Below are 23,697 nucleotides of genomic sequence, written 5' to 3'. Positions count from 1 at the left end.
CAAACAGACGCTTCTTCTTTTTCTCTCGTTTGCTTTGAAAGGAGTCGCAGTCACATCGTTAGTGTTGCCTGGTCCATTATTCCACCTCCTCATTGCAGCATGGGGTTTGCTCCGGGAGTGTCGCGTCCCAATCACAGTCCTGTCAGAGCTGCAGAGGGTTAGAAATCCATCCGAACCGACCCCGACAGATGTTTCCCAGCAGAGCAGGGACGCGCAGGGGAGCGCTGGTGCTGGTGCGTCGGCAGCGCGGACCTTGACCGGCTGACATTCAGATCATTCACTCAGTCAGGAACACTGTGGTCGAGCTGCCGGTCAGAGACGCCTGCTGCATCCACGGAAATGTTCTTAAATAAAGGATAAGGGTAGAAATAGTCGCCTGGGAAAGTGTTACCCTGTTAGATGTGCTCGTTTTCCCGCAGGATGCCAATTCTCGGCTTTAGTCAATGGCAGCAGGAAACACGCCTAGATTGAAATGTCTAATCTTAAAGGGGCAGGACAGGTGAACAGAGGAACAAAGGACGGATTCAACACCTTCTACAATCGCAGGAATTAATACATGCAATTTATCACTAACAGGTGGAAACTGTGGGGAAATCTATTTATTCAAATTGAAATGATTCACTGCAAAAACTCAAAATCTTAACAAGAATATTTGTCTTATTTCTAGTTTAAATGTCTAATTTTTAGTCACAAAAAAAATCTCATTACACTTAAAACAAGACTCATCACTGGAAAAAACAACAATTTTCACCTGTTTCAAGTAGATTTTCACTTAAAATAAGTAGAAAGATCTGCCAGTAGAACAAGATTATTTTTGCTTGTAATGAGAAGATAAATCTTGTCCCACTGGCAGATTGTTCTACTTATTTCAAGTGAAAATGTACTTGAAACAGGTGGAAATTGTCAAATAACAAGTTATTTTTCTGGTAATGACTCTTGTTTTAAGTGTAATGAGATTTTTTGACTAAAAATTAGACATTTTGCCTACTAAGGTGCTGGGAAAAATAGGAGATCTTTACAACTTGCAAAAGGTGCTGATGACTTTTGGATAATTAGTTGATACATTTATATATATATATACAAATGATAACTGGCAAATCATTTTCTTAAATACCTGCAGTTGAGAAATTTCATTAGAACACACCAAAATCAAACATTATCCATCCTCGAAATGTCGACCATAGAAAAGTTAATGACCATGAATTGCCTAAAGAGGGGTTTAATTTCTAAAATATATAAATGCCTGATAGATGGAAGTACAGAGACATCTGCAAGACGGCTGGAGGCCTGGAGAGAGGACCTACAGGAGGATCTCCCAATAGAAAAGTGGGAGGAGGCATGCATTAAATCACAATCAACAACTACTAACACCCGCCTGAAATTACTACAATACAATTGGTTGATGCAAACGTATATAACTCCAGAAAAGCTAAACCGATATAACAGCGCTATACCTGATGTTTGCGTTAAGTGTGAAAAGGAAAAAGGTACTTTTTTCCATTGTACTTGGCAATGTACAGAAATACAAAAATTCTGGCAAGAAGTGAAACAATGTATTCAAAATATTTTACAGATCCAAGTACCCTTAATTCCACAGCTGTTTATATTAGGTTTACATCCAGATAATTTGAAGCTTAAAAAGAATCAATGGATATTTATAGACTTGAGTGTGTTAATGGCAAAAAGAGTAATAGCTCTGTCATGGAAAAACACCAGAATACCAGGTATAAGCAGGTGGTTGTCTGAGCTTTCCACAACTCTCCCTTTGGAGAAAATTACCTACACCTTAAAACACCAACAACATAATTTTCATAAAATCTGGGACCCTTTCATTTATTACGTATTAAGAACAGATTTGTCAAGTGTGATGGAAGAATCTGGGGACGTTTAAACAGTGGCATTTTGCAGTAAATAATATTGAAGAAATATATCCTTTTTTCTTTCTATTTTTTTTCTTTTTACACAAGGTAATAAAATGGACTACGACATTATCCTGATCCCCAACCAAGATTTGGAACGATTTGGGGGGTGGGGGGTTGACATACTTGTTCAATGTAACTGTTATTTGATACTTTTTTATTTTGTGAAAACAATAAAAAGAATGTTGGTAAAAAAAAAATATAGATTTTTTAACTAGAAATAAGACAAATATTCCTGGTAAGATTTTGAGTTTTTGCAGTGTAGCAGAGACTAATACAAATGTCTCTGGAGACAACAGCGAACACTGCAGAGGCATTTCATTTGTTACTATTCTTTCTTCTGCATCATGATTACCTCTTCAAACACTCATCCCGTTTTGTTTTGGCATTTCCATATTAATTTCTAGAAAGTTCTCTCTTTTAATTGCATTGTGTGTTTTGCATTTGCTAATAGGGGTAAAACATAAATGTCAGAATATAACTAAATCCAGATTAATGGGAGCTTATAAAGCTCCCATTAATGAACGTTGCCGTTCAATTTGCTGTTTATTTCTCATAATATTATTCTTCCTATCTTCCTAGTAAAAAAAAAAGTCATTTTATTGTATAAAGAACATGAAAACATGTTGAGACATGGGATATTTATGCTTTTGAATATATAAAAGCAAGTCATGCATATGAATTAGATATCCTTTACAGTGTCTCTGCTGGGAATTTTAAGTTACAATACATTTACTATGACTTGGTTATAAAAGAAGGTTAGAGAAAAATAACCGGTACTCCAGACAAGTATCTGCTAGATAGAACCTTTAAACCATGTTATTTAAAGTCGTTACTGATTATTGATTTATAAATAATCTCAGTCATGATCTTGGGGTTGCATCCATCCATCCATCCATCCATCCATCCATCCATCCATCCATCCATCCATCCATCCATCCATCCATCCATCTCTGCTTCTTCTTAGACAGTTTGCCTTAAAAAACATACCAACCCTTGTCAAAGGGGCATTTGAAAAGATGGCATTATGTTTGACCTTCTTGCAGTAAATAATTAATTCTTAAAAGATGGGATCTATATTGATTTTTCCTGCCTTTGTTGTGTTGATTTTAGTAACTGCATAATTTAAAGTGTGGTTTCTTTTATGTGGCTTTTATAATAAGGATGTTTACTTTGGCCATTGGACCTCTATAACAGGAACATGGAAAGCCTTTTTCAGTAACTTATACAAAGTGGTGGTTCAATATTGGCTTGTCTCAGTCTCAGAGTTATTATATCCTCTGTGTAGGGTAGATGAGGACGCTCCGTCAGACACACATGGAAGTTGAACCATAAACTGCCCGGAGAGGAAACCAAACACCCTTCACCCTCAGTTTGTCCTAAAGTTATTCATTACAGTTAGGATGATTCCTGTTGTTTTATATCCAGCCCAGAAGAGGACTTTAATTATAAATGACCCCTCGGATGTTGGTTTAACCAACCTGCAATGTCAGTTCAAGAGTGCCAAGGACAGCTGACAGCCTAAAGTCTAAATATGCATTGAGATGCCACTTTTCGTTACATCAGGGGTGATCAAGCAGGCTGCGCTGAATTCATCTTTTAATGAGAAAAAAGCTTAAAGGTTAAAAGACGGATCTCATTGATTTTCAAACTGGCAGATAACTTTACCTCCAAATGATTACAGCAGACTGGCTTTACTTCTGCCGACCAGCAAACTCACTGATCCTGCCAAGGTCAGTTTAACTTTATTTCTAAAGTGGAATTTCACCAAATTTGGAATAGATAATCAGAAGACACTACAACCATTAAAACACTTGTATAAAGTGTTATCATTTTAAAGTTTAAGTGTTCATCTGAGCTGTGTTCACAACAATATCACACAGTTTCTTGATTGAAGAATGCGTTTAGGAGTCAGACACCGACAAAATAAAAAAAATTAAAAGAGCATTCCCTCACTGCTGCAATTGCAACAGCATCTTCTTTTTTTCTTTTAATTTGGCATTCTGAAGTGACGTTAAACCCCACCCAAATCATTACAGTAAACCTTTAATGAACAGACAAAAAGGGCAGCTGCAAAGGAAATAACTCTTCTGGGTTCTTCATTGATGTTTCTTGTTCCAGTTTTGCATATTATTCTAATTCTGTTATAGCACAAGGAGCTCAATAACTACAAAATCCCCTGTGATGGATAGATAGATAGATAGATAGATAGATAGATAGATAGATAGATAGATAGATAGATAGATAGATAGATAGATAGATAGATAGATAGATAGATAGATAGATAGATAGATAGATAGATAGATAGATAGATAGATAGATAGATAGATAGATAGAATTTCATTAGTTTTTTTCCTCCTATTAAATTATTGATGACAAGCAACTAAAGTGAGGAAACCAATTTATAATTTAATTAAGAAAAATGTCATAAACGTGTGAGCTAAATTCCTGATTATCTTAAGTGATTATCTTAATTGTAAATATATTTTCCTTTTATTACAATCAGGCTGCTTCATCTGCCGTCACTCAACTCCCTGACTCGTTACTGCCACCTATCAGCAACTACGAGCAACTACAACTACAAACAGCGTCCGTCCTCGATAACCGTCCGACGGGAAACGTGTAGCGTCGTCGCACCTGTCGGTCAGTCTCTGGCAGCTCTGGTTTTTGGTTTACTCATCAAATAAAGCAGTTTTGTTCCTAAATGGAGGGAGTGCCCTGTATTCGTGTGTCCCGCTGTCATGCACAGGAGTTCAGGTCAATATCCATCTATTGGGTGCATGTCTCGTACAATAAACCAGTTAGCATTTAGCACAAGGTCCTCAGATACACTGCATGTCGGAACTGTTAACAAACATAAAACATTTAATAAAAAAGTTTCTTTTGAGTTTAAAACGTTTTCTATGTTTATCTGAAGTATTTTATCCTCAATATGAATGAACAGGAGATGTCTGCAGAGCAGAGGAGCTTTGGATGAGAGTTTCTGCTTAGTTAAAGACTCAGATGGGACGGTCCTCCTGCCCATTTTACCATCCTGTCTGTCACAACTGGATCTCCAAACACTCAAAAACACGCTGGATCCAGATGTTTGTGAAATAGTTTGGAGTCAGGTAATATAAATCTGTAAGAAATCATTCAAACTTGCCAGCTTTGAACAACACTGCAGTGACTGTTATTGTGTCACTTGTGTTTGCATCAGTCTTCACTGCAGTCAAAGAAAGCCAGAGGAAGGACAGATGGGAACAGACTAGAGAGAATCCTGCAGGATCTGCTGGAGTCTCATGGTGAAAGCTTGGTGGAGGAGCTGAGGAGGGATCTCCCTCGCAGCTTCCAGCGGCATGGAGACCTTGTCCTCCTGGGGGACAACTGCTTTACCCTCCCGCTGTGGAAGAAAATGGGTAATCCTCTCAGACTTGACTGCACTTTGCATTCATACAAACTGCACAAAATATTCAAATAGGATATTCATTGACTTTTCCTTTTCTTATTTAGATGGCCACTTGTGGGGTTCAGTAGCCAGAGGACTCGGGGCAAAACGTCTGGCAAAGATGAGTAGAATATCCAGGGATGGGTTTAGGTCTCCTGCTGTGAAGATGCTGCTGGGGCAGCACAGCTGGGTCATACATGTGGACAACGGCATCAGGTAAGTCTCCGTGGTGATCCATCATTCGTATTTGCTGCTGATCTTTTTTTCCATTTTTTTTTCCATTCCTAATATACTGTATATTTAATGCTTAAAACTTGTGAAACTTCTGTTTTTCAGCTATGAGTTTGATGTTACCAAGTGCATGTTTTCAGCTGGAAACATAACAGAGAAACTCCGGGTGGCTGGATTGGACTGCAGAGGAGAAACTGTGGTTGATTTATATGCAGGTAAGAAAAATGTATAAGGCATTATAAGCTTCTTTCAAACAGAAAAAAAACATTAGTTTTGGTTGTTGTTGACATTGACAATGTACAATATTACATTATTGAACAAAGCATTAGTTCTGTGTTGAAATATTCCTGAATATGATATTCATAACGGCATAGAATCAAGATGTTCACCTGAAACTGTAAATAGGAGCAGGTGTATCTGTGACCACTGCTCAGAGAACTTTCCCATCCTGCTGTTTTACGTGTCGACAGTCATTACACACAGATGCAAATAAGCCACGTTTTTATCTCTCAATATAAACCACCATGTCCAAACTCATAAGGCAGAAAGAAAAGTGATGTTTTAATTTAGAAGACAAACAGAGCTAAAACTACCTAAATAGAATGAACACGTTTAATCAATAAAGTAAATAAAAATATGAATAAATTAAAATAATTTAGGAAGTATTAAAAATAAGGAGTTAAAGTACCAAATGATCCTTTTCCATATTTAAAACGTACGTAACAATCTTATAACAATGAATTAAGTTTATATACACTCACAGGCCTCTTTATTAGGTAAACCTTACTGGTACCGGGTTGAACCCCCTTTTGCCTTCAGAGCTGCCTTAATCCTTCGTGGCATAGATTCAACAAGGTGCTGGAAACATTCCTCAGAGAGTTTGGTCCATATTGTCATTATAGCATCACACAGTTGCTGCAGATTTGTGAGCTGCACATCTATGATGTGAATCTCATGTTCCATCACATCCTAAAGGTGCTCTGAGTCTGTTGGATTGAAATTGGTGACTGTGGAGGCCATTTGAGAAGTGAACTCATTTTCATCTTCAAGAAACCAGTCTGAGAGGACTGTGCTTTATGACATGGCGCGTTATCCTGCTAGAAGTAGCCATCAGAAAATGGTACACTGTGGTCATAAAGGGATGGACATGGTCAGCAACAACACTCAGGTAGGCTGTGGCCCACACCATTACGCCACCACCACCAGCCTGAACCCGTTCATACAGGGCAGGATATGCTTTCATGTTGTCTGACCCATCCGAATGTGGCAGCAGAAACCGAGACTCGTCAGACCAGGCAACATTCTTCCAATCTTCTGTTGTCCAGTTTTGGTCAGCCTGTGTGAATTTTAGCCTCAGTTTCCTGTTCTTAGCTGACAGGAGTGGCACAGGCTGTGGTCTTCTGCTGCTGTAGCCCATCCGCCTCAAGGTTGGACGCATTGTGCATTCAGATATACTCTTCTGCATACCTCAGTTGTAACAAGTGATTATTTTAGTTACTGTTGCCTTTCTATCAGCTCGAGACAGTCTGGCTATTCTTCTCTGACCTCTGGCATCAACAAGGCATTTGCACCCACAGAGATGTCGCTCACTGGATATTTTCTCTATTTTTCTGACCATTCTCTGTAAGCCCTAGAGACGGTTGTGTGTGGAAATCCCAGTAGATCAGCAGTTTCTGAAACACTCAGACCAGCCCGTCTGGCACCAAAAACCATGCCACGTTCAAAGTCACTTAAAATCACCTTTCTTCCCCGTTCTGATGCTGGTTTGAACTGCAGCAGATCATCTTGACCATGTCTACATGCTTAAATGCATTGAGTTGCTGCCATTTAATTGGCTGATTAGAAATTTGCGTTAACGAGCAGTTGGACAGGTGTACCTAATAAAGTGGCCAGGGAGTGTATGTTACAGCAGAATTTCCATATAAAAATGTCAATATTGACTGCTCTTGTTCCTGCAGTTTAGCCAGTCAGAAGAAATAACATTAGAAAAGTAGTGCACTTTTTGTTGTAGATGGATGTGGAAATAGCTACATCTAGTTACCTCAACTGAGCAGTCATTCAAGTCATGTTCCTAGTCTCACTTTGTATTCTGTATCAGGTATTGGATACTTCACTCTTCCATACTTGGTGCACGCCAAGGCCAGCCATGTTCACGCCTGTGAGTGGAACCCTGATGCTGTTGAAGCTTTACAGAAAAACCTCCAGGCAAACGGGGTATCTGACCGCTGTGCCATTCATCAGGGAGACAATCGCCAAGTAAAGTGATTTTTACGTCTGAGTTTCACTTGATTTGATTTGTTTTTCATATTAAATTGGTCTCCTAGCAACTGAGGACTTGACTGCACAGATGGGAGTGTTCATTTCCTCTCTTTAGCAGTCGAATTGGTGTTGGAAATAAGTCCCTCCACCCTCCCATTAATCAATGAAAATGAGCCAGTAATTAAACAGATAATTTTAAAAATAGAATTTCAAGTGTATTAAAGTTCTGGTTAAAAAACAGAAAAAAAAATGTTGATAATCAATGAACTAACAACAAACCCATATTTAAGTGGCTTTTATCTCTGAATAAAAAGGAGAGTGACTACTTCAAAATGTAAAGGTATTTCTGCAAAACAGTTCATTTTTCGATTGAAATATTCATTGAAAATTGGAAAATTATTTTCTCCCAATCTGGTTATTTTGTCTTGTTTTGCTTTTCATCTTTGTTTCCCTTTTTTACATTACTGTATAATTGCAAAAACCTTTCTGGTATCTCGACCAATAAATGATGGGTACAAAATATAAGACGGATTCTGTTTCCTTCAGTCACAATAAAACTGATACCCATTTAGCCAGTTTTATCTGGGTTTCTCCTTTAGAATAACAGTAACCATATGCTAAGTAATAGGAAAATATAACTTTTCATCATGACTCAAACGGTTGTCAGAGATATTTGGAAACAGCACTCGCATAGCTTTTTGGAAAAACTACTTTAACTGTTGTCTTTTTTTTTTCTTCTTTTTTTTTTTAATTGTCCAGCTTCAGCTGTGTGATGTTGCTGATCGTGTGAATTTGGGTCTCATCCCGAGTTCTGAGGATGGCTGGCCCGTGGCTTGCCGAGTGCTGAAGAGAAAAAGCGGCGGCGTTTTACACATCCACCAGAACGTCACGTCGCCTTTGCAGACCACCAGAGCTAATGAGCCAACTCACAACGTCTCCGGGAAAAAGGTTGACAAAGAGGTGTGGCAGGACTGGGCTGAAGCCACAGCGATGCGTATCGCCTCTCTTTTCAGGGACATCACTGGTGCATTGTGGGTAACGAACATCCAGCATATACAGCACGTGAAGTCATACGCGCCTCACGTTCACCATGTTGTGCTGGACTTGGAGTGCAGGCCGTCCTGAACTAGCAGGTACTGTGGTGCTGAACGGCTGCTGTTTACTCTAGGGAGGAAAGATATGTTTCTGATACAACCAATCACTCAACCAGCAGGTCAGGTCATGAAATATTTTTATAAGCCTTTATTTATCCAAGGCAGGTTGACTGAGCGCAAACACCACCTCCAACTAATAATCTAAATCACACGTGGCAGCTGCCCAGGAAAACTCCAGTCTCATCTAGCCTGAGTGTTTTCATACTTATGGTACCTCTGAAGCGTTTCGACCTCAGTCTTTAGATTGGGTTATGGCACACATGTACTCATAATCACAAGAACACTCAAGCTTCTCCACCACCAATGTTGTTGAGTTTTTAGCCAGAGCTGAAAGTTAACATCTAAAGGAAATGTTAATAAGATGTGGATACCATGGGGGAGATAATGCTGATGCTTCTGAGTGCTTTAATGTGAGTGGACATAATGGAGGTCACATGTTTGGGCTTCACAACCATCAGGTCTGAACTCGGTTGGACAGATATCCCAAATAAGGGAATATCTTCCGGATGAATGTGTTTTATCCTTCAAGTGAAACTCGATACGAAGGAGTACGGGCTGGTCAAATACATTCTTCTGTTTGTTTGTTTTTCTCCTTTTTGTAGCCACTTTAACAGTTACACTTAGGTTTCTGAAAGCAAAAAAGGGAATTATTTTTGTCTTCTGTCCATAACTGCCTGGTTTCAGTGGTGGAGTATGTTCATATCCTGTAAGTTTGGACTAACAGCAGGAGGAGGATCCATACAGACTCCCCCACTTAACAATATTGAATTAATCTTTTTACTTATGAACAGTACATGATTAAAAGTATTGAACTTATGCTTCAAGTCATGTTTTGGGTTTTTCTGAATGAATATATTTTTGTTTTGTATTGTATTTTTGCATTCCTAACTTTATGTTTGTAAGGAAAAGCTCAAGGATTGCTTGAATCATTTCACTGAAAGAATAATATATAAATCTGAGATTTTAAATCTTTGTTCTTGATTTGATGCCAGTCTTTTAAAAACACTTGAATTGTTTAACTCCTGAGAATAATTATCTGGTTTAGAAATGTTTCCCATGCATCCTCTTTGTCCGTCATCAGGGAACAGGCGGGGAACATCCTGAAAGGGTTGCCAGTCTATCCTAGAGCCGCACTGGGATGAACTAGACCAGGGGTAGGGAACCCTGGTCCTACAGAGCCGCACTGCTGCATGTTTTACATGTTTCTCTGCTTCATCACACCCTGACACAAAGGACTGTGTCATCAACAGACTTGTGCAGACCTGGATGAGAAGCTGATGATGACTGTTAATTAGAATCAGGTGTGGTGATCCAAGGAGACATCTAAAAAATGCAGGACTGGGGGTCTCAAGGACCAGGGTTTAAGACCCCCTGAACTAGAAAATCAATCATGCACACTCAAACTTAAAGAGATAATGCCATGTAGCTCCTCTGTATTCTTCTCCCTGAGCTGTCTCCAGGATGAACTCGTGGTATTCTACTGCAGACAAGAAACCTGGATACCTTGAATTAATTGAACTGTGCTGTTTGGGCACCTCGCTGAATTTGCCTCAGGTGTTGAGTTTGCATGTTCTCCCCCTTTGCTCGGGTCAGTTTTCTTCAGATACTCAGGCTTCCACCTACAAATTAAGACCCTTGTCAGGTTAATTGGTCTTTGTAAAGTCCCCATTAGAGTGAGTGTGTTCGTTTGTCGAAATGTGGCCCTGCAATGGACTGGTGACACGTCCAAGGTGGGTTCCTGCCCTTTACCTAAAGAGAATTGATGACCTGAGGTCAGTGGAGCCCTGTCTCCTCCATTCATGCATGGGACTACCATAATAACCTGACTCAAAACAAGGCAATGAATTTTGTCAATAGAAGTGAGAAGAATCACATCTGGTCGTTCCCTGTTTTTCCTTATTTATACCAATTCAATAAAAAAAACATCAATAAAGACTGAAATAAATAAATGCAAACATACAAAAATAAGCTTAGAATGATTGCGATTGTCAAAGTTAGTTGTTATATTGAACTTATTGTACTTTTAATTATGAAAGGTAGGCATTCATTTTAAGCATTGAATGTTTCCTCCTCCGTACTTGGATAAGATGAAAATGCTTTTCATTATGGGATGCATTCTTGGTCCCAGTTCTCATATACAAGTTAAAGTTATGGATGTATTTAGGAGATGTCATTGAGCATAGAGATTCAGACCCTGGGGTGATCAGGGATCATTTGTTTTACAGTGTGTTCTTAAGATGTCTTTGCACACGCCCCAAATACAAATAATGCTGCTCTAATAATTCGTGTGTTGAGTTTCTCTGGCCTCATTATCTTAGTTTGGGTAGGCATTATATAAGCTACGGCTTCAGTCTACACCTTTTTTGGTTCATTTATTTATATATCCAGCTTTACTGTGGTGCATGTTTTGATTGACTAATGGACCAAAATAAAACTAACTAACTAACTTACTTAGTTTTATGTAATTCATGATCAAAGTTGCAACCCTCCTGTTTGATTTTTTTTTTTTTTTTTTTTTCCTTTAAGGCGTAAAGAAGGAAGAAAAGAAGAAAAAAAGCACTTCCCTGTTTCAAAGTTTCCTGGTCCATCCATAGAAAACAGTTTGGGGAGAATAAAGGAACCGAGATCATTACTGCTGAACCGTGTCAGCGGGTCGGATTTTCCACTTTCAGCTCGTCCGTGGCCGCCGGAGCGGAGAAAATACACCTGCTCCCACGGAAAACACGGGAAACCCAGAACATGCGGAACATGCGGAGCTGCTGCTGCGAGAGCGCTGCAAACTTTCCTCCGTCTCCCGGTGCGTGAGGACGAAAACACCAGCGCCGTGCAGGAGTCCGCGGAAAAACTAATGCTGCTGTTCAACTTTCTCCATACACGACAGTAAAAAAAAAAAAAGCTGGTCCTTGACCAGTTTCTGTCGTGTTTTTTTTGTTGGAAATATCACGTTTTTTGTGTTTTTTCTTTCTTCCTCAGAGTAAACTGCAGACAGAAGCGAGTAGCGGACCGCACAGGCGGCGTTTTCACCAGCAGGTGCGTTTAATTTTCTCCAATTAGTGTTTTATTCAGCTTATCGACGGTACAATAATTGAATGTATTTTCCATATGAGCTTTTACTGTGAAACTGTTACCTGTGATGGTCTTTAAACTGCCTCAATTATGGTTCCGCGTGAAATCGACGCAGAGCCTTCGCCGTAGGGTACGGCGTAGGGTACGCGGCGATGCGCAAGTACGGGCGCGTCGCGGCGTACCCTACGGCGTAGGCTCTGCGTCCATTTAACGCGGACCATAAATCAGCCTTAAGTGGGTGTTTGTTTGAAGTAATGTGAAGTAAACGCAGTTGCAGCTTGTCAGCCTCCTCAATAGGGGTGCCACCCGTCCGGTAAAATACGGAATTGTCCTTTATTTGAGAAAAAAAATGTTGCGTCCCGTATTGAACTAATACGGGACGCGATTTGTCCTGTATTTTCATTAACGCCCCATACACACGTCTGTCACACACACATCAACACTAAATTTACCAATACTGAACACAATAAAAACACAGGAAACATTAAGGCCAGCAAAATCTTTGTGGCAGGACAACAGGACCTGCTGCGCTCTGTATATTAGTTGAATTATTGAAATAAGTGAACTTTTACACAGTATTCTAGTTGAATTATTGAAATAAATGAACTTTTACACTATTTGCTAGTTGAATTATTGAAATAAATTAACTTTTACACTATTTGCTAGTTGAATTATTGAAATAAATTAACTTTTACACCATATTCTTCACCTGTAGGCTATATTATACATCTTGGCTGATGTGGACATACATAGAATAGGAGGATATTTCAGTTACTAGTATGGTTGGTTGGTTGTCTATACAGTCATGCAAGTTCAATGCTATTAAAGCACTTTAAACTTTAAATCACAGCATTTTGTTTTTTCATATAAAATAAACACTTTTTTATGCAATTTAGAAGTTTTGGGGCTTTTTTTTGGCTCCTGCGCTGCTGAAATTGGGTGTCCCTTATTTCTATTTCTGAAAGGTGGCAACCCTACTCCTCAATGCCTTAACGGGGTTAGGTTTAGATTTTTAAATGCACATATCAATGCGATACTGCCTCTTATGTGCTTGTAAGTGATTTTTTTTTTTTACAGCTCGTTTCCTTCCACAGACACTGTTTCCTGGTAGATTTTATCTGCTGCCTAAGTAGAAGCTGCCCTGCATGTACTGTTTATCTTTCCTTTTAACTAGTTGGTCCCAGGCATTCAAACTATGAGGAAACAAAGTATTTTGGTTTTTGAATAAAGCTTCTTTTCTTTTCTTTTCTTTTTTTTAACCATTACATAACTACTAATGTGATCATTTGCCCTGTCTCTTTGGTAAACAGTACAAAATATTTCCATGGGTTGTTATAAATCTCAGGTGGGAACATGACAGATGACCCTGATGTTGAGACTAAACAAAGGGTTAATCTGCTGGACTCCAGCCATCTCTCTGAGGGTGGGAAACCTACATGACAGCCCAATCCATGTTTTTTTCTTTGGGCCCGCCTCTCTTAAATCAACCTTTAACCCAGGCAGGAGCTGTCTGTGGGAATTTGAAATGCCACGGCATCCTGGTTCTTTCTCCTCATTAATCACCCTTAGATAGGTTTGTTTGAGCTGATCCGAGAGTCGCAGACTGGTGCCTCTCGTCTGGTGTCATGGGAAGCATAGAGAAGATTTCACTGTTTGCTTTATCAAGATGAACACTGGCAGTATTTTTATTGTAGATTTAAGTTATGCATTTCAAAGGAATTTGTCACGTAACTGACTGTAATGAACAACGGCACTGAAATTCAGTCTGTTACTTTCATGATTTTTCTCTGGTGAAGTTGTTTGAGTTTTACACGTTTTTGTCAAGATTGTCATGAAACAAAGGTATTAATTTCTTGATATTTTATTTTGTTTCTCAGGTACGTCATCTCTATGAGCCAGCTGGAGGTTTAAAACTGTCACGGTTCTTGGTTTGAGGCGCAATGCCGGGCGCTGCTGATATGATCAACCTGGGCTTCCTGTCTGACTCTGAGCGGGAGCTGATCTTGGAAGTTCTGCGACGGGATGAGGAGCTGAGGCTGGGGGAGGAGCAGCGTGTCCGGTGAGGGGAAAAAAAAGCACTTTCTTTTACCCCCTCTTTAACCATAGGATGCTGCAAATGCAGCATGTTCATGGTATGGCTAATTACAGGTATTTGTTATCATTCTAACTTTATTTTTCTCCAGGAGCAGAAATGATAACTACTCTCCATAATTAGCACAGACAAGTTAATTTTTCAATTAAATATTCCTCTTGATTTTATAATGTTTTATCCTGGATCAAATGTGTAGGACTCTTGCTGATGGTCAGGCTTGATGTCTATTCTGAAGATTTTCTAAGCACCAGCCAGCTAATATAGACTTAAATTAACTTTTTGCCTTAATGCTTGCTCAAATTCTTGTATCAAATTCATGTCTTAAATCAGGCTGCTGTTTGTGTTTATGAAGGGTCTGGGGTTATTTTTTAGACTGTTAGAGTGTCAGTTTTAATAGTGTTTTTGAATTATCTAATGGTTTTGAGTATTTAATTATACTTTCATTTCAGAAACCAAGGGGCTTTACTATAAATAGGATTTGAGGCATAGCAAATTCACTGTAGGTTTAAGATGCAGAAACTCAGTGGGTTTAAACTAGGATTATGTTTTCAAGTTCTTCATATTTGTTAAAGGTGTAAGTTTGCTCTTCTGGTGTGACGTACTATCCCACATCCCCAGTGATATTCCTGATGATGCAACAAAAGCATCAGATAGTTCCCAGCCCAAGTTGCAAAGTACACAACTCACATACTGTATACGGTAGAGGTCAAATCATACAGATATAAAACATCATTGAGCTGGTTGAGTATTTAATGCACAGTATAAGACCCCAGTCTCCGAGAAGTTAAGATATCAAGGATGTAGGCCAGGAAACAAAATGGAAAATAAGCAAGAGATGTTTAAACAATTTCTTCTTTCAATCATCAATATTGAATCTCTGAGAGGGTTTCGGACAACATGGGCAGACAGACGGACTGCAGACATGGCTGAAGGAGTAATGGAGTAAGAGTTGGTGTGATTGTTACCAACACATGGGATATTCGCTGGACATTTACAATAAAAGAGCATCTGTGCCCCACAGTTTCTAAACTCAGATCTGAGTTTCTATCCAGGTCGTCTCGTAAAGGAACTTCATGTGTTACTTTCTCACACATCTGCTTATGCTTGGTTATGAACACAAAACTCTGGAGATTTAAAAAGAAAAGTCCTTTTCGTTCCAATTGTTCCAACTTTACAATACACTGTAAACTGACTTTTGTCATTTGTTCCTTTGATTCTTTAGGACATGGCAGTGTATATGAATACCTAAGCATGAACTATTTTGCTTCTTTTATGTTCCACTGGCACAATTGAAAATGTTATATCTGTTTAGGTAAAACTATGTTTTATTTTTATTTTTTTGTCTCAGGAGGCTTAAGACGGAGTTGCTGGAAGTCAAGAGGAGAGGAGCCAAACGCGCCAGTGGAAAGTACAGTCAGCGCAGTTGTGGCCGATGCCAGGAGCCTCTGAGCCGTCTATTGATTTCTGCCAGTCAGTGTAAGATGTGCAACCACCTAGTCTGCAGCAATTGCCGAACAACCCTGCCTAATGGATCCTGGCTGTGCAACGTGTGTACCAAAGAATCGTAAGAGACGTTTTGTTTTTTTGTCCTCCTCGATCCGCCAGCCTTTGTATCCATGCATTTACTGTATTTTGATTCAGCAACTCCTTTTCTCCAGAGCAGCTGGGTTCTCTGGAGATTTGAGTGAATTCCTCTTGTCAAACTCAGAGCTATACATTTTTGGTGGCCAAGTCAAATTTTCCCATCAGCAGCATCAATGGTCCTAACTCAGTATTACTGGGACCACATCGTTTATCAGCATCGGTTACATCTGCTTTACTGCAATATAGTGATGCACCGAATGTTCGGTAACTGAAATTGTTTGGCTGAAAATAGCAAAAAAACACTTTCGGTGTTCGGTGGAATAAGTGGGGGGAAAAAACGAACAATTTTTAAAAAAATATACTTTTATGAAATAATTAAAAAAAAAAAAAAAAAAAAAAAAAAATATATATATATATATATATATATATATATATATATATAATCTTGACTGCATTATAGTATCTAATAATAAATGGAAAGAATTGACACAAAATAAACTTGTTTTAAAGAAAGTGAAGAAGTTCTGAGTTACTGGCTGATTTCCTTTGCTGCAGACAGGTGTGCCCAAGTTCCAGACGTGCATCTGTTCTTGTCTTGGTCGATTCTTCATAGTTGATGTCATTTCTGTTGAGATACTGGTTTCCCAACGTCTACGTCACAGAGAGCACTGCATGACATGAGTGGTGTTATTTTCTTTGCACTGTCATGGTCTGATGAAAAAGTGGGTGTTTTATACTGTATCAGAAGCAGCAGATATTTTTTCCTCTTTCAAACTGAAATAACCTGCTTATTCCACATCCGTGTGTTAACTTCAGCAGCTTATCCTTATCATAAATTTGGGACTTGGTTACAGTAAAAAAGTTAATAGTGTAAGAGTGAGTTTTGACGTTTTACTGGCACAGGTAGTTGTGTTATTGTGCCTAATTTCAAAAATTTGTCTCGCAACTCTCAAAAATTAGTGGTCTACACTGGGAGGCATTGCTTGGTTACCAAATATCACTACGTCAAGATGCACTGGAGGTGTCACACAACTGTTCATGCTGACTGAGCAAGTGATAAGAGCATCATTAGCAGTCTTTTCTGACATTCCTCTGATGGAATATATAAACTCTTGCCTGAATTCTACCAACCATAACACTTATGACACAAATCGACACACGTTATCTCGTATTGCTGTAAGGAGTGTCACTGTGTACTGTGATTAATAATATGAGTGAGTATAGATTGCATTCATATTTCCTCTTTTATTTTTGATTCTAGGAACATGAAGAAAATGACAGGTGACTGGTTCTATGATCAAAGGACCAACCGTTTCTCCGCAACTCCTGGACACGACCTTGTGAGAGTCTCCCTGAAAAAGAGGCCGCAGAGTGAGTACGGGAACAGGAAGTGCATATCAAAAGTTCAACAAGGAGTGTAAACAGTACTGTTCCTGCTCACAGCTACAGTTGTCTCAGTCAAGTAGCAAAGAGAAGTGTTAGAAACTTTAGCAACATGACAGAATTGTTCAATTTTTATATGGAAGTGTGATTTCTATTTTTATTTTGCTGTTAACAGTAAAGAAACGTGAAACAATGGGAGAAGTGCTCTTGAGAAGTGCTGAAAAAACCCCAGATCCTCCCAAACCTGTGCCTCTGCCCAGGCAGAAAAGCCAACCAGTTGACAAAAGGTGCATTTTCATTCTTAATATTATTCTGTCCTGTTTTTTAAAGGTTTTCCACAACACACACGAGCAATATGTCAGACTTATGTCACATTTTCATTGACAGTAATTCAAGCGATCACTCTGGATCCATCGCTTCCAGTGAATCTCTCGAGTCAAACAGCATTGTCCCATCTAAGCCGAGCCACAGCGACACAGAGTCTGCAGAAAAATGCAGCATAGTTAGCAGTAAAACTGAGACTGAATCTGGCCGTGTGACTCCTGAACAACCAAGGTAAGATCATAACTGGTTATTCTGACTATCTCCGCTTATTCTAACTTTCAGTTTAAATTAAAGGGGGAAATGTGTTTATTCCTCTTCATCCACCTGGGCTTTGGTATCAGATTGACTGACCTGAAATCAATTATAAGAATCTCTGGAATAATAAAGCCAATGGCTGGGTCAGACCTTTTTTAAGGGGGATTATTTATAAATGTATTTGTTATATTATCTAAACTCTCAGATAATGACGGTGATGGTGATAAAGACCCCCATAAAATAAGCACTGGATTTATATAAATTAGTTTGGCAGAAAATCTACAGTTAAGACCCATTTTTATAGCAGACAATAGACTATAACAGACAGTGTCACAAAATGAAGCAAGACATTTTATTTAATTAAAGTAGTATTTTATTCCCCATTCGCATGAGATTAAAATTATCTGGGGACCTGCGGTAATTAGTAATAATCAGAGGTTGTCTGTGATTTCAATCTCGTCCGAATGCCCCATGTCTGTGATTTATAAAGTAAATATTCCATAGTAAATTACTCCATTTGACCACACACCGAGGTCACGGGATAATTTTAATCCTGTCTGAATGCACGTGTCAGTAACTTTGTGATGTGCGGGCTGGAATTATGAATTCCTCTCGTCGCCTTTTCTGCCTCTTTCCCGGCGTAATTTTGGAAATGTCTTTACATAGTGTGATATTATATTACAACTTCAGCCTATATCCATGCATATGTGTATTGATCTGATATTTTTAGATAATTATACAGAAATGAATCAACATTAAGCTTTACACGGAAACCTATGAAACAAGAAGTCCAGATCAGCATGTCCATGGGTAGTTTTAGTCCAGTGTGAATAGTACATTATTCATAATTATTTCTCCCATTAAAATAAAGGTCAGACTACTCATGGCTATAGAAGTCTATACAGTGGCCCACTGACTAAACGTGTGTGAATAGTAAGAAGTTGAACATTTAAGATGTGCTTACTGTTAATTTATTTCTCCAACCAGGACGGATCTCCAGTCTGCTCCTCCCAGTCCAGCAGGATCCAGTGTCTCCAGTCTGACTGTCCCAGTCAAAGCAGATATCGTCAGCGCTGAAAAAGACAACTGGGATACCAGTACAGTAAGTTCATTTCTTTTTGTCTTGAATAATTTTATTGTTCTCTTCTCTCACTTTTCTCTCTTGTAATTCCAGGCTGTGGAGGTAAAAGCAGAACCTCTGAGCCCAGAGCTTGATGTTGATAAACTCTTCAAGAAAAGCATCAAGCGAGCCCCAAAACCTGCAGGTTAGTGTCTTTTTATATGAGCATGTGTTAGTGCTGAATAAAAGGTTCAGGATTCATTGCTGCTGCTCTGTTTATTATAGAGTATGTGTCAACGCTGGATCTTCGCGACGGATGTGAAACATCACAAGTCTCAATGGGCAACAGAAGTCGCTCTGTACCAGGCTTAGATGCACAGGTACACAGTGTGTTGAAAAGATGAAAGTCCTTATTCTCTTGTAGTAGTTATTAATCGCATTAATATATAGTTTGGGCCGTAGTAATGTCACGATATAGTAATGTTTTAAGGTTAATATTGAGGCTGGCATTTATAGTTTATTTATAGTCATTATGTAGACATTATTTCTATAAATGACCCAGATGCTCAACTTGCATACATAATATAAGTCAACTAAATGATTATTTTGTTGTTATTTATTTTAATGGTGTTACACGAGGATGAAGAGGAGGAGGAAGATATTGACAGCTTGGTCAGCTTTCATAAAAGTACGATGGGTTTGAGCACATCCAGCATGCGAAGCTCAAAGGTAAAGACAAGTGACATTTCTTGCAGCTTGCTCTGTGGCTGGTTGGGTACTGATGTTGACTTATCTTAAATGAGCATCTTTAACCTCAGGATATCCTCCCTAAGTCGGAAAGTAAAAAAAAAAAAAAAAAAAGATGTGCAAAGTCTACTGAAGTATGTCTGTGACAGCAAATCTGAGGTTGATAAAGCCCAATTTCACTCTGAATGTAGGAACTGAACAAATATTTTGATTGTAATATTTTTGATTCCTGGCCTGCCTGCTGACCCTGTAAACATTCTCTGTATTTTGATGTTTTTTAAATTGGTTTTCATTGCAATTATCCAATTATCTTAAATTCAATATTTTGTATTAACGAAATTTTGAGCAAAGGCCGGTATTGTAAATGATTGTTCAATTGTGTTTGTGCAGAGCACACTGGGAAGCTTGATGAGCATTTACAGCGACTCAGGAGACTTTGACAGTGTTGACATCAGCGGAGATGTTACTTTCTCCATTGTCTACGACGAGCACACGCAAACCCTTCAGGTCGTCATCAAGGAGTGTCACAATCTGGCTTACGGCGATGCTTCACGGAAGGTCACCAACCCGTAAGTTCTAAGGTTTTGTCATTCGCAGGTGTAATATGAATATCTACCAAGCAAATTACTTTTGAAGCAGCGTTAGCTCAAACTCTGGCTTTTCCTCAGAGCAGCGGTCCTGATTGTGTCTCTCTAAAATAAACCTCCAGAGATGTTAATGCAGCTTTGATCAGTGTAGATATGAGGTCGCTGTGTTTACAGAGTCTTACTTGATACTTGCATCCCTGAAGTGATTAGCATAGCCTCACAGGAAACTGAATGTCAGCATTTTTTTTTTTTTTTTAAAGCATTTAGCACGGAAGTGCAGCAGAACCCCAGCAGTCATGACTACTAAGAAACACTGCTTGACGTACATTTCTGTTTTGTTTTTCAGTTATGTTAAATGTTATCTGCTCCCTGACAAATCCCGCCAGAGCAAGAAGAAGACCACTATCAAGAGAAAGACTGTCAACCCCATCTACAATGAAACATTAAAGGTGGTGATTAATAACAAGGCTGCAACTGTTGTTTTAATGACACTCCATGATAAGTGTCCTTGTACTGGCCCTTCTTCAAATACTGTAGCTCCCACGGACTCAGAAATCTTGTTAGGGATATTGGCATTGCAGATAATTAATTATTTTGTTTAAAAAGTACCCCTCTTTGATCAATAATCTATCTCAAAAAATGGTCCTTTGTTTTACTTTAATCCATGGTCTGCGATTTTAATTAAACACTCGCTCATAAACTAACTTATCTAATTAAATCATAGTATCAGCAGTGAGACGGGCTTTAGATCATCACATATTCTTTATCTCCACCAGTACTCCATCAGCCGTTCCCAGCTGACCACCCGCTCCATGCTGATATCAGTCTGGCATCACGGCCGCATCAGCCGCAACGCTTTCCTGGGAGAGGTGGAAGTCTACCTGGACTGCAGAGACCTCGACTCTCCAGACGAAGAGCAGGCACCTCTCAGGGGGAAGGTAGGTGAAAGGCACTCTAGTTATTACTCTTAACTTTGTTAGTGTATGATGGGCTCTGTGCTCAAGAACAATTTTTTTTTTATCATGCTTATATCCCCCCAAACACCTTATGTTTTATCCCATGAAACATTTGCAAAGCAGGTTTTTATTCATTTTTGAAACTTGCATTATCATTCATTTTACATTATTTTTCATTTATTGTGCCTGTTTTGGTCAGATTTATTATGGTTACTTTCATAACCATGTTCATCTTTTCTTTAACAGGCAGGTTCAGTTGTGCCAGTTTCTGCGTTTGCTCAGTACAAAGGAGAGCTGGTGATCTCACTTAAATATATCACACCTAAAATGACAACATCTAAGAAAATCAAAGGTTAAATACAAGTTATGAAAACAGTCTTTTGTCTTGGCTCTGTTTGAAACGGTTTTCCTTGACTTTCTGACAATCTGTCTTCACTTTAGGCAAAAAATCGGCACCGGAGGTTGGAGGAGAGCTGCATGTCCTGATTAAGGAGGCAAAGAATTTGATGGCAATGAAACCTGGTGGCACATCTGACAGCTTTGTTAAAGGGTGAGCTCCGAAATCATTGGCTCTTAAAATGTCGTCTAGAGTTTTCAAGCAAGAATTCGTCTTTTTAAACCAGGTGTTTTGTGCTTTGCAGGTACTTGTTCCCTTCGAAGGCTAAGGATACAAAGAAGAAGACTGCAGTGGTGAAGAAAAGCCTGAATCCCCACTATGACGCAACGTTTGTGTACAAGGAGCTGGCTCTGGAGCAGCTGAGGGGGATGTGTCTGGAGCTGACTGTGTGGGACAGGGAGGCCATGCTGGCCAATGAATTCCTGGGAGGAGTCCGCCTCAGCTCCGGAAAAGGTCAAATCTTTATTTTCTTTATCAGCTCCAGAAGGAAACTCAAAAAGGGAAAAATGCAAACTTTTGGATGCATTTATATGAATTTACACTCTCGGGCAGCACCTTTTGGTTTATCTTCAAATAAATTAAGACTGAATTTTATGTATCTCCAACAATTTGGAAATGCATGGAGGTGATATCAGCCAGTATAAATATGAAGAGCAAGATGAACCTCTCTCATTGCATCCAGCTGTCGTTTTTGAGACCGCTTGGCAAAATTTAACCGTTCTTCTATTATAACTGGTCAAACAGACTTCAGTTTGTTTTGTTTTTTTTGGGAGGGCGATGGTTGGAGGGGTGTATTGCGTGACACACTGAAGTGGTGATGAAAGCAATTGTTCCTCTCCAGTTTATCGTAAAACCATCAATGCTTTGGAGAAGAAATTCCAGCTGAGCGCCTCCACGTCCTTTTTTTTTCTTCCCCCAATTGTATATCTGTTTTGTTTTTTTTAATCCATCATCACTTGTAACGGGTCTAATTCTGCTTTTGCTGTAATCTGGCCTCTCCAGGGTCCGCAATGCTCGGAAAAGAGGAGGTGGAATTGGACTCGGTTGGAGAGGAAGTCAGTCTGTGGCAGAAAATGATGCAGTACCCTGACTCGTGGGCAGAGGGCACTCTGCCGCTGCGCTCCACCATGGGAAAGGCAAAGGGTAAATAAAGACTGCAAAGAACTAAAGCCCTCAAACGATCCAAAGGCCGAAGGGATGAGTCGTTGTTCCCTCAGAAACAAACAGGAGACATTTGATACATTTTGTTCTGCAAGTTTATCTGACCAGAAGCTTGTCCGCTAAAGTGACTCGTCAAACGGGTCACTGGACTCTCTATAAGGGATTCATCTTTACGTCTCTACTTCAGTGCCTGCAGACCTATTTTACTATTAAAAATGGGCCAACGCATCACAACACTAAGTTAGTTTAGAAGATCACTGACACTTCTTGTTTTAAAATTCAATCTGTAAAAGTAGTTGCCATTTAAATAATGCGCAGCACCTGCTGTAGAAGTTTAATGAAATGTCACACTGGTCCTTTTTTTTTTTGTGGAGTAACACTATGTGGGAAAATGACTCTAAACTGGTGTAATACAGAACTGCTGGTGTTTCATTTAAGGAGTTATACTCGGTGTAATCATTATGGCTGTTCTTTAATACTTTTATAAATATTCTATTTATATAAATTGAATTAAAAGCATTTTTTTTCTTTTTTAATATATTTTTAATATATTCCTTTTCACAGTGTGATCATAGCAGTCTTATCTCAAGGTTGCCTGGAATATTATGTTCACCCAATAAAAGTTAACTAAACTCAACACAAGCTTCTCTCGACTCATCAAGTGAAACTTTTAATCCGTCGGGTTGTTTCTGTCCCCTTAAAGTCGGAGTGATGCAGGTTCAAAGATGTCCAAATAACCCGTATGCTTTATAAAACGATTCATGAAGACATTTTAGAAGAAATTATTTGTGAAATCTTTGTGGATTTTGACTGTTTTTCATTTCTATTTACATTGAGGATTGGCTGAATTCAGGGCTCCATGATGCAGTAAAAAGATAAACCTTTTCCAAATACCATATAGTTATGATTTCAGATAATAATGGCAACTTCTTTCCTAACTGTTCTGTCTCCATCACAAAAATGCTTCCCTGGATGTCAGAATTTTCAGAACTTGTATCACAGAAAATAATGTGATGCTGAAGTGGATTTGTTTTGTGAAGAGCCAATTTGGAAGACATACCAGCACAGAGAAACTGCTTCAGGTTTAAAAGGCCC

The 23,697-nt window shown here is 39.0% G+C and overlaps 3 protein-coding genes across 4 annotated transcripts in view; 2 read left to right on the top strand and 1 right to left on the bottom strand.

Moving 5' to 3' along the window:
• zdhhc9 (zinc finger DHHC-type palmitoyltransferase 9) overlaps window positions 1-449 on the bottom strand; it is a 30,119-nt gene extending 29,670 nt beyond the window's left edge. Inside the window, exon 1 of the mRNA XM_061725658.1 lies at window positions 55-449. The gene's annotated coding sequence lies outside the window, so the exon portion shown is untranslated. The remainder of the gene's footprint in view (window positions 1-54) is intronic.
• Window positions 450-4,548: 4,099 nt separating this feature from the next.
• trmt12 (tRNA methyltransferase 12 homolog) lies at window positions 4,549-10,479 on the top strand. Its single transcript, XM_061726350.1, has 7 exons — window positions 4,549-4,676; window positions 4,864-5,029; window positions 5,119-5,317; window positions 5,412-5,562; window positions 5,683-5,792; window positions 7,676-7,833; window positions 8,596-10,479. Exons 1-7 carry the CDS (start codon window positions 4,624-4,626, stop codon window positions 8,959-8,961), a joined length of 1,203 nt encoding a protein of 400 aa, XP_061582334.1. The 5' UTR covers window positions 4,549-4,623; the 3' UTR covers window positions 8,962-10,479.
• A 1,134-nt stretch (window positions 10,480-11,613) lies between these two features.
• sytl4 (synaptotagmin-like 4) lies at window positions 11,614-22,873 on the top strand. 2 transcript variants are annotated; one of them, XM_061725656.1, is made up of 17 exons: window positions 11,614-12,020; window positions 13,934-14,115; window positions 15,497-15,712; window positions 16,994-17,103; window positions 17,291-17,402; window positions 17,503-17,670; window positions 18,682-18,796; window positions 18,869-18,959; window positions 19,040-19,134; window positions 19,394-19,483; window positions 19,892-20,070; window positions 20,435-20,537; window positions 20,865-21,026; window positions 21,291-21,396; window positions 21,486-21,594; window positions 21,686-21,894; window positions 22,444-22,873. In XM_061725656.1, the coding sequence occupies exons 2-17, from the start codon at window positions 13,997-13,999 to the stop codon at window positions 22,590-22,592; spliced, it is 2,133 nt and encodes a 710-aa protein (XP_061581640.1). In that variant the 5' UTR covers window positions 11,614-12,020; window positions 13,934-13,996; the 3' UTR covers window positions 22,593-22,873. The 2 variants fall into 2 exon arrangements, with proteins under 2 accessions (XP_061581640.1, XP_061581641.1); XM_061725657.1 differs by lacking the exon at window positions 11,614-12,020 and adding an exon at window positions 13,633-13,846.
• Window positions 22,874-23,697: the final 824 nt, after the last annotated feature.

Source organism: Cololabis saira, chromosome 7, assembly GCF_033807715.1.
Source record: "Cololabis saira isolate AMF1-May2022 chromosome 7, fColSai1.1, whole genome shotgun sequence".
NCBI lineage: Eukaryota > Metazoa > Chordata > Actinopteri > Beloniformes > Belonidae > Cololabis > Cololabis saira.
Note: the sequence above shows the minus strand (reverse complement) of the source record. Positions and strands in the feature narration are given on the sequence as shown.

Bases quoted from the DNA above. Each gene is read 5' to 3' on its own strand.
- trmt12 (XM_061726350.1), top strand. From the start codon at position 4,624: ATGGAGGGAGTGCCCTGTATTCGTGTGTCCCGCTGTCATGCACAGGAG. The intron at 5,318-5,411 runs GTAATCCTCTCA...TTTCTTATTTAG, and splicing joins CCCGCTGTGGAAGAAAATGG to ATGGCCACTTGTGGGGTTCA. The intron at 7,834-8,595 runs GTAAAGTGATTT...TTAATTGTCCAG, and splicing joins ATCAGGGAGACAATCGCCAA to CTTCAGCTGTGTGATGTTGC.
- sytl4 (XM_061725656.1), top strand. From the start codon at position 13,997: ATGCCGGGCGCTGCTGATATGATCAACCTGGGCTTCCTGTCTGACTCT. The intron at 19,484-19,891 runs GTAAAGACAAGT...GTGTTTGTGCAG, and splicing joins CCAGCATGCGAAGCTCAAAG to AGCACACTGGGAAGCTTGAT. The intron at 21,397-21,485 runs GTTAAATACAAG...TCTTCACTTTAG, and splicing joins AACATCTAAGAAAATCAAAG to GCAAAAAATCGGCACCGGAG.